At 34.0% G+C, this 10,962-nt stretch overlaps 1 protein-coding gene and 1 pseudogene across 1 annotated transcript; both read left to right on the forward strand.

The window, feature by feature from the left end:
* The first annotated feature begins 2,553 nt into the window (after window positions 1-2,553).
* On the forward strand, window positions 2,554-3,308 carry LOC149162879 (protein MID1-COMPLEMENTING ACTIVITY 1-like). The gene is made up of 2 exons (XM_089435298.1): window positions 2,554-3,132; window positions 3,285-3,308. The coding sequence occupies exons 1-2, from the start codon at window positions 2,716-2,718 to the stop codon at window positions 3,306-3,308; spliced, it is 441 nt and encodes a 146-aa protein (XP_089291424.1). The 5' UTR covers window positions 2,554-2,715.
* A 4,163-nt stretch (window positions 3,309-7,471) lies between these two features.
* On the forward strand, window positions 7,472-7,939 carry LOC149162880 (cell number regulator 13 pseudogene; annotated as a pseudogene).
* The last annotated feature ends 3,023 nt before the right edge of the window (window positions 7,940-10,962 follow it).

Consider the following 10,962-nt stretch of genomic DNA (forward strand, 5'->3'; position numbering starts at 1 on the left):
AGACCACCTACTCAGTGACCTAGTTAAGCTGGTTAATTGACTGATGTAACTGATTTGCATGTTTTTGGAGGAAATACACTATTGACTTTTATATATATATATATTAAAAAAATATTGGATGTCACTTACATTATTTTAATTTTCAACATTTTTATTAAATTATTATACTTACCATAAGATAAAATAATTGCACCCCTCTCTAGCCCACTATGGAAGAGATGTTGTAATGTCTTATGTAAACATATTGACTCAGTTAAACTACATAAAAATAAAATTATTAATTGTTAAAATAATATAAAATGAAAAAATTGCATGGTTTTTGGACTTCAGATTTTTTACAACCCATGGTTTTACTGATCCCTCTAAGCGCATTTGATCGCTCTTAGCGCTTTATAGATCAAGAGTTAAAATAGATCTAGTCTAGTTTATTAAAAAATAATATATTATAAACATTTAAAAATGAAATTTCCTTGAATAATAAAAAAATTATCATAAAAATTAACATTTAAAAAAATTAGTTTATAATAAAATCAAATTTTATATTTTTTTTTAAATATAAAAAATTAATCTAGGGTGGCAAGAGTGGGAGGGGTTATTCTTAATTCTTATGGAAAATTTGAAATTGAAATTAAGTACAGTTGGGGGTTAGATAATTGAACAAATAAAGTGGAAAATGCATATGGATTACTGCAAGAGTTGGGGATTAGATAATTGAGCAAATAAAGTGGCAGATACATATGGATTACTGCAAGAGCTATTTCTGGCCAATGAAGCAAACATGGAAGATTTGGTGGTGTTGAGAGATTCACAATTGGTTATCCATCACCTTGTTCATAGATTTTTGCCTAAGGATTGCAAGTTGCAAAGCATTATTGATTGAATCAGAAATGTGAAACTAGCCTTCTCTACTATTAACTTCTTTCATGTGCTGAGAATGAAAAATTCTACTGCAGATGATCTCTCCAATAAAGTTTGATGCAAAAGACCTATTTAGTAATGGTATCCTTCCCTCACAACTATTCCTTAACAATGATTCTGATATGTAATGTAAATTTTGTTTGTATCTACAGGTTTTTTTGGAAAATCTACACCTCCAAAGGCCTTGTGTCATTGAATCTACACTTCCAAAGGACCTATTCTACTATTAACTTCTTTCATGTGTTGAGAATGAACAATTCTACTACAGATGATCTCTCCAATAAACTTTGACGCAAAAGACCTAATGAGTAATGGTATCATTCCCTCACAACTATTCCTTAACAGTGATTCTGATATGTAACGTAAATTTGTTTGTATCTACAGGTTTTTTTGGAAAATCTACACCTCCAAAGGCCCTGTGTCATTGAATCTACTGATATGTAACGTAAATTTGTTTGTATCTACAGGTTTTTTTGGAAAATCTACACCTCCAAAGGCCCTGTGTCATTGAATCTACACCTCCAGAGGACCTATGTTATTTAGGATAGTAAAACTGCTAATAGATACTAAGAATAAAGACCACCATGAGATTGCAAGTATATTTGGCCTCAAAAAAATTTTATTGCATTCACCTGTTATACAAGTCTGAATCCAAACACAAATTTTGATTTCATACAATATTATCATCACAATTTAAAAAAAATAATTAATAATAATAATAATTTATTATTATTCTTGTAAAGATTATTTTACAATATTATTATTTATATATTTAAAAATAAATATAAAATTTATGTCCATATAATTGTGCTCTTCAATTATTATTAAAAATATAAATATAAATAAAACAATGTTATTAAAATGTATTACTTTAAGTCTTAATTTAACTTTTCTAGATTTTATTATTTAATTTTTTTGGTCTTAATTTCATTCAAAATTGGATATTAAATATATTATTTTAAGTCTTAATCTAGATTTTATTATTTAATTTTTTTTGGTCTTAATTTCATTCAAAATTGGATATTAATTAAAATTATAATTAGGAAAAAAAAACATTATCGTCCATTCATATAGTGCATTGTTCTAAATTATAACTAGATACTTCCAACCTTCACCATCTCTCTCTGGTTTCACTGTCATGTAAACCAGCCTGTCCTTTGGTATCTTATTTTCAAGTAATAAAGAGATACCTTGTCCAGAGACAACCTAAATAGGAGATTAATTAAATATTTAAAAGCGCTCTTTATCATGGAAATCACATACCCTATTTTACAAAGAAAATGGAAGTAAGGCATCTCATTACCAAGAAAGTAGCAGTAAGGCATCTCACACTTTCTTTTGTCAGAGTAAATATATAGAATAGCAAAGATCTCCACCAGAATAGAATAATCCATGCCTGCTACATTGTTTTCTTTTTACCTGTAGCTCTGCAAGTAGTTAAAGCATAATGGATAGAGACAACATTTGTTTTGGGTCCCATATTTTATAAACACCCATATGTGAAAAAATATCATTTTTTTTATTGTACTGTCAAACACATTACCTGGACTGAATTTACTTCAAAGTCCCATGTACTAACTATATATAACTTTCTCACATGGAACTTCACATATAATTAAAAAATGTCAGAGCATACTGGTATAATTGGGGCAGGTTGACCTGAGCTGAATTGGAGTAGTGTGATGCACCATCATTTAGTTTGGTACAATTGTTTGGAGTTGCAGAATTGGGTATGAGACAATAAATAGGAAAAAAGTTGAAAGTTTTTGTAAGGATTTCTTCATCGCCATCGCCATCATGAGTTCGTTGCTGCAATCGCAGAATGTGGGCGATCTAGCGAATGCCGCGCAGCTGACGGGACTGAGCGCCGTGGGCCTGATCGCTCTGATCGTCAAAGCAGCCAACAATGCACGGATGCATAAAAAGAACTGCCGCCAGTTTGCACAGCACCTGAAGCTGATAGGGAACTTGCTGGAACAACTGAAGATAACGGAGTTGAAGAAATACCCTGAAACCAGGGAACCTCTGGAGCAGCTGGAAGATACGCTGAGAAAGTCATATATTCTTGTGGAGAGCTGCCAGAATAGAAGCTATATGTATTTGCTTGCCATGGGATGGACTATTGTAAACCAATTCACGGAAGCTCAAGCAGAAATCGACAAATATCTGAAGATTATACCCCTCATCCACCTCGTGGACAAAAACAGAGGCAAGGTAATTTTTCGAGTCCCCAATTCTTGCTTTATTTTGTGTCATAGTTACTAGTTTGATTACTTCATTTCCACGTCAGCTCTATTTGACCTTTCAATTTTACAAGAATTGGACCCATTTCATGTGCTGTTTAATTTGGGTTCAATTTTGTTTAGTTGTTTGTTCTGTTTGTGCAGTGAGTGGTGCCTCCACCTCCTCAGCCCCTTAATAATAGCATAAAACTCCTAATCCTAAGTTGATTTATTTCTTCTTTACATGATTTAAATTTTCATTTTCATTGAGGAATGCAATTGGATTACCTCTTGCACTACGTACAACTCCCATGGTTATTTGTTGATATCAAAATTCACTTAAAACCATCTCCTAGATTGCTTTACATTTGAATTCTCTGCATTTGAACTCTCTCCTTTGCATGTATGTTGTTTCTATTATGCAAATGTCACTAAAAGCAATTGTTTATTGAGGTGACAATTTCGCTTAGATGATTATTTCTCGTTAGAATTTGGCTTTTTTTTTTTCAAAAAATCTGATTGTGGGAGTGTTTGAATCATTTTTTTTTATGGTGGGAATGGATTCAACACCATCAAAAACCCCTGAGCACCTAAAGTCTTGAAGCTTGACAAATGTGCCTTCACCTTTGTCTCTCTATTTAAAACCTTTAGACTCCTAAAACGAGAGATGTCACAACTTCTCTGACTCTCTCACTCCCTTCATCCTATCCCACCTTTCTACAACATAATGGTTCACAAAATTTCCTTTCCAAATCCATTAATTCCTCAACTAGTAATGTTGATGAAAACTCTGAGTGTTGAAGTCCATTCTACAACTGATCCATGAACAAAAGCTATTTGATAACCATCGCAAAACCTATAAAGTCAAGAGTCTTACTTGTTTAGAAAAAAGAAACACAATTTTCTCCTAAACCATAAGCTCCATGTGCTACAAGTACTTATTTCCAATAATAACGTTGAAGACCTTTCCAACCCCATTTATGTATACAATTTTTTATGTGAATAATAATGTTTGTCTTTCCTTGATATTGTTTTAGAAATCCATTATCTCCCCATTAGCCAAAGAAAAATATTAGTGGTGGGGTAGGAGGGGGTGATCTCATAGGGTCTTCACCTTGTTAACCAATATCCTACCACATTCTTTCATAAAAGAGATTTTCAAATTGTGAAAAATAGAGTCAACATATTTTAGGTATTAGTTGGGTGGGATGGGGAGCAGGGTCATGAGGTGGGGTAGAGGGGTTTATAGGTATTGTGAAGTGTAAAATGGTTATGGTAGTGTGAAGTGTAAAATGGGATATTTGGAAAAACTAGAGGATATCTGTAGGGATATTTTATTAGAAATATGTATTGGGAGGTTTCTATCATATCTACTGAAATTAGACGTATTCTTTGATATCCCATGATTTTAGGTGTTATCACATGGGTTGATTAAGTGGATACCCTATGGATGATTATCCTTATGTGTGGCTCATCAAAGGGTATGGGTAGCCCTTAACGTAACATCCAATGTTTGTAGCCTCTACTCATTTACAATTTTGTGTTCCATGCATCATAAAGTCATCAATGGGACCAATGTCATTGTAAATAGGAAGCTCTCTAAGCTCTATCCCAATCCATAGAACATTTTTTACTAAAGCACATCATCGAGTTAAAAGCTAATGGTTGCAAACCTACAAATTATATGTAACTTCTTTTGAATCACTATTAAAGGTTGAATGCTCTACTAGCTAACTGATCCATTTTATAATAGTGTAACTAGCAATCAAAAAAGATGTGAAGAAAATTCAGGTTATGAGATATTCAAAGATGGTAATTGATTGGGTGAAGTAAAAGGCCTCAATGTCATATGTGAGGTTAAACCCCTTACTCCGAGATCTTAAATATGATTTTTAATCCTACAAATGTCTCTGTCTACCATATTCTCTAGGAATATAATGGAAAAGACAATGAGCTACCCAAGGAAGCCCTATCTCTTCCAATGGGGGCAATGAGTCATTATGAGTTCATAGACGGGGAAGAAGTAGAAGCCATGGACTATTGGTTTCAGGATGATTGTTGTGTTAAGATCTAGAACACAAAAAGTGGGAATTGTATAGTTAGTGTTGGCAAAATAGTTATCCAATGGTGTATATATGATAAACAAAATAATTATTTTTTATAACATTTAAGTTACTTTTATAACAAAGATTATGACTAAAGTTTGGAATATTATTGCGGAGCTTTAACATAATAGACATAATGTATTGTGACAATCTAGGATATAGCATTTTTTTACTTTAAATATTGTACATAAGATAAACAAAATAACTTTTTGTTTAATATTTAAATTACTTTTATAATAATAATTATTATTGATTAGAAAATTTGAAATCTACTTACCATATTAAATAAATTTCTTTGGATGCTAAAATAATAATCAAATATCCTAAATTACCTAATACATATCTATAAACCATTAAAAGCTAAAATTAATATCATATAAAATAAACACATTGATTACCTACCCAATATATAGATCTATAAACCATTAAAAACTAAAATTAATATCATATAAAATAAACCTATATAATTATTATCGATTACCTAAAACTATAAACTTATATACCATTAATAATTGAGCTAAAATTAATATTATATAAAATAAACCATAATTATAAAATTAAATATGAATTCATTTAATTATTATACAATTCTCTTAAAAATAAAAATTGTTTCTCTGTATTACCCAAGTATAATATTGATGGCCAATATAATAATAAAGTCAACTGAATTTTAACCATTAGAATTTAGTGAAAATGATAATCAACTCAAAGATGCTTGGCAAGGGCAAGTGTTCATTGGTTATCATATTGCCACTCGAAAACCCATCAAAAACACCTCTCCATATTACAGATAGGCTTTTGCAAGTCAATACAAGACCTTCTCCACTAATAACATTGCCCTTATCTTCTCATAAATCCAAACCACAAAAAAAAACAAACTAACTAAATCCAGTAATATCGTCATGACGCTACAATATTGTGAAGTCATAGGCTATTAAATGATATGTAACCTACTAAGTAATATGCAATTTTATTTCTAGATAAAAATTTTCATTATAAATATTTTAATGATTTTTTACAAAAGATTTTTGGGCGAAGATCACATGAAACACCTTTTGTGGACGAGTTTCGTACCAATTAGTGTGGTTCATCGTCAGAACAAGTTGAAGAAACAGATCCAGCTTAGCAAGTTAAATAGACTGAGCAGAGCCTCCAACGGCTAACAAGACCAACAGCTACTCCAACAGCGACTAGTCAAAAGTAGCTATTGGAGCTACTTTTGACTATTGTAGGGGTGATCAGTCAAAAGTAGCTGTTGGAGCTACTTTTGACTATTGTACGGTGATCAGTCAAAAGTAGCTGTTGGAGTAGCTGTTGGTCTTGTTAGCCGTTGGAGGCTCTGCTCAGTGTATTTAACTTGCTAAGCTAGATCTGTTTCTTCAACTTGTCGTGACGATGAACCACACTTGTTGGTTCGAAACGGATGGTGTTTCACTTATTGATTAGAAACACGTCGACAAATAGTATTATAAATAAATTTGCATATTAAACCAAAACTTTCACAGCCTGGTGAGTGGACATTTGTAAACCTCTTTACGCATCATTCTTGAGCCAAGTATGTATTATTGTACGCTGAATGAGCATTATTAATTTACTTACTGTATTTTAGTTGTGTATGCGTTGTAAACCCAATGTAGACATTTATGTGAACTTATTTAAACAATGTTACTCTGGAAATGGTCCCTCAAGTCATTAGCGAGAGATCACGAGAAAGAGTTAGTGTACTCTACTCTAAACTATATACAATACTTTATTGGATCAGCACTAACTTCCAACCTTCACCAGCTCTTATGTTATTGTCGCCTCTCATATTTTTCATTCGCATATCACGAGACATGTCTGGTTTCTGCTCAGACTCATCATAACGAAACATTTAAAATTGTATAATTTATCAGCAAAACCATTGTTAATGTATAGAACCACTCAACGATTATAGAATAGATTACTCTGGTAACATGAGGAGTGACAAACTCTTCTTTCGTTTGTTTTTTCACAAGTGGCGGAGCATAATGGAGACACAGAGTACATTTTGTTCTGGGAATCACAGTATCTATACCGATATTTAAAATATATATATAAGCTGGACCATTGCTCAAAGTGCAATGTACCTCTACTGTGTATATCTCTTTTGTGAAAGTTATATATACCTACTGTGTATATCTCTTTTATGAAAGTTATATATACCTACTGTGTATATCTTCTTGGAAGGATTTCTTCGTCGCCATCATGAGGGCGTTACTGCAATCGCAGAATGTGGGGGAGCTCGCGAACGTCGTGCAGCTGACAGGACTTGACGCCGTGAAACTGATCGCTTTGATCGTCAAAGCGGCCAGCACTGCGCGGATGCATAAAAAGAACTGCCGTCAGTTTGCACAGCACCTGAAGTTGATCGGGAACTTGCTGGACCAACTGAAGATAACGGAGCTGAAAAAGTATCCGGAAATCAGAGAACCTCTGGAGCAGCTGGAAAATACGCTGAGAAGGTCATACGTTCTTGTGGAGAATTGCCAGAATAGGAGCTATCTGTATTTACTTGCTGTGGGATGGACTATAGTGAACCAATTCACGGAAGCTCAGGCAGAAATTGACAGATATCTCAAGATTATTCCTCTCATCACCCTCGTGGATAACAATAGAGTTAAGGTCATTTTCTCACACCCTCTTTCGTGCTTTATTTATTTTTCTGTCTCATAATCTATCTTTAGCCTCGTGTAAGTTAAAATAATTTATTTCTTTCTTTCTCTTCCATGTTTGCAAATTTCTAGAATATCTCGGAATCTAGTCAGGAGAGGTGACTCTTTTTCTGACCTTCAAATTCCACCATGAATTTGCAATATGCCCGTCATAATTATAATTTGATGGCTTTTTATGTGTGGTAATATACTTTTTTTAATGTTTTGGAATTTTTTTGATATATTTTAGGGTGGAATTTTGTTCATGAAATGAGTGCTTTAGTGTGAACTCCCCACAATAGTGTGCTTCAACAAATTTTTAAGTTACTAAATCTATTAATACATTTAAAAAATGATTAAACAACTAATTTTAAACAACCAAAAACAAATAGTTGGAAGGGTAAAAAATTATTGCCCCTTTATTTTACCTAATTTCAACCAAAACTCACAAGCTTAGAATTATTACACCTCACACCTCGGAATCAAAATTTTATATTTTATTTATTAAAATAAGTTATTAGCTCTGATAAACATGAAACATGAACCCATTTTATTTGGGCAGTGGGCAGACAATTAATGCTATTTAATGTTACTGAATTTATTTCTTCTGACACGCTCTTGAAATGCCAGATACCATGTTTCAATTGATCTTTTCTAATTTTATCCTAGTCACTTGATTCAATGGGGGTTTAAAGTCACTGAATTTATTTTCTTTGACACCTTCTTGAAATGCCAAAGACCATGTTTCAATTGATCTTCCCTAATTTAATCCTAGTCGCTTGATTCGTCCTGCCCATGCGCTGATAATCAATTGATATTCCCCAATATCATCTGAGTCTCCCGATTTGTCATGTCCATACACGCTGAGAAACAAACCAGCAAGGCTATACATTTCCTATGTCCATACACGCTGAGAAACAAACCAGCAAGGCTATACATTTCCTATTTTATATGTATAGTTAGATTTTAAGATTTTGTGATTCATAATATAGTAAGTATATTTTTTATTAATCACGTTGATGTTTGGAACCAGTTAACATGGTTTATTTTTAAGATGATAGTTTTTTTATTAAAATTTTATATATATATATATATATTTCAGAGAAAAAAAGCATCATGTATTATATTAAGGCAATATAAAAACCGACATAGGATACAAAAAAGTGGCAAGAGAAGCCACGATCCAGGACATATGAGACATAGCAGAAAACAGATGTCCGAATAAGCCCCATATACAGAAGAACAAATACCTACATCATGGAGAAGCAGGAGCATAAAACATATACAAACACATTTACAGCAGGTTCAGGAATATGGAAAAGATGCACAAAAAATATAACCGGGATAATCATTTTCCAAGAGCAGCCAGAATACCACATCCACCGATGATTCCAAAAACAATAGCCATAGGCATGTAGCAGTCCCGTGCTAATTGGCCAGCTGAGTTGGAGAAGAGTCGAAAATAGCAATGATGCGGTGCAAAATGGATCTATAGGGATCTTTGGAGTCTCGGAAGATTTTGTGATTCCTCCACTTCCATGCGCACCATAACATAATAATGATGAGAAAACGCCTTGGCTCACCTTGACTGCACCACCATTCGAAAGCTGCATGGATAGAAACAAAAACAACATGAGGAAAACCAAAATTAATGGCCAGTTCATACCAGATTTGTTGAGAGGAGTTGCATTGGAAGAACATGTGGAGATTTGACTCTTCGTCTGATTCACACATCAAACACCTGCTTGGGCCATGCCAGCCACGTTTCCTCAGGTTGTCCCATGTCAGGTTCTTGTTGTTAAACACCAACCATGCGAAAAATATCATCTTAGGGGGGCACCCCGATTTCCAGAGAGCCATTGGAAATATAGAGCTTTGATGCGGAACCCTTGAAGAAATAAAGTCAAAGTAAATATCTTTTACTCTGGCAGTCGCCTGTGCATTTGACATGGACCAAGTTAAGTGATCAGTCGGTCCATCACGTTGAATCCCGCTACCCTCTAGAGCATCTTTGACAGCTTTCCATGAAGAGCTCAGATCGCCTGGCAAACGAAGATCAGTGGCATCCTTCCATAAAGGAACAAGACCGCACCATTCAGAGATAAGTTTATCCCATGTAAAAATACCATTTTTGTGAAGGTAAAATAAGAGGATTTCAGGAAATGAAGTGGATCCACGACTGCAGGCAATAGAATCAAGACCAATTAAGATATTGTTTCCAGTGTGAATCCTCCACCTTAGATTCTTTAAAAAGTATTTCTCAACCTTCCGAAAACTGTGCCAAATGGCTGATCCATGTTTGATTCCAATTGCTCCAGTTCTGTACCAATGTTCCAGATTTTTGCCTTTCATATATTTTAGTTTGACAGTGGTACTCCATGTACCATCCCCAAAGATCCCTCTCCAGGGCGATTTACATAATAGAGCCTTTCCAAAAGCCCTCAAGTCCATTAAGCCCCGTCCCCCAAGGCGCTTAGGCAATGAAATTCTATCCATTTTGGAGAGATGGAACTTTGTCTGTTCAGATTTTCCACCCCAAATAAAATTTGCCTTAAGAATAGTGCTTGTCGGGAGGAAGAATAAATGAGCCCAATAAACAGCCATTTGCATGAAAACAGATTGAGAGAGAATGACTCTATCTGCCAAGGATAGACTCTGATGTTCCCATACAGATATCTTTCTATAATATCTTTCTGTCAGCCATTGCCAATCATACTTGGAATAACCCTTAGCTTTGAGATGAAAGCCTAAATATTTAAGGCCCTCCTTGAGCGAGCTTGACTCAATACCGAATAACTCAGAAATCCAATTCACCATCTCCATGTTGGCCTCGTTGTGATATAAAGAGGATTTCCCTTTGTTGATAAAAATCCCGGAGGCTCTTTGGAATCTTTCAAGAATATCTTTTAAACACAACCACGATATTCTACATAGCATTGCAAATAAGAGCACATCATCTACGAAAAGGTTGTGAGAAATGAAGTTTTGCCTGCAAATCTTAATAGGCTTGCATCTGTTTTCAACAACCGCCATGTTGATGTGGAT

This window comes from Pinus tabuliformis, chromosome 5_2 (genome assembly GCF_031772625.1).
Source record: "Pinus tabuliformis cultivar Carrire ecotype Pingquan chromosome 5_2, CPIR1, whole genome shotgun sequence".
Taxonomy (NCBI): domain Eukaryota; kingdom Viridiplantae; phylum Streptophyta; class Pinopsida; order Pinales; family Pinaceae; genus Pinus; species Pinus tabuliformis.

Coding starts and splice junctions, on each gene's coding strand:
- LOC149162879 (XM_089435298.1), top strand. CDS start 2,716: ATGAGTTCGTTGCTGCAATCGCAGAATGTGGGCGATCTAGCGAATGCC. Junction 3,133..3,284: donor TGGACAAAAACAGAGGCAAG/GTAATTTTTCGA, acceptor AATTTTGTTTAG/TTGTTTGTTCTGTTTGTGCA.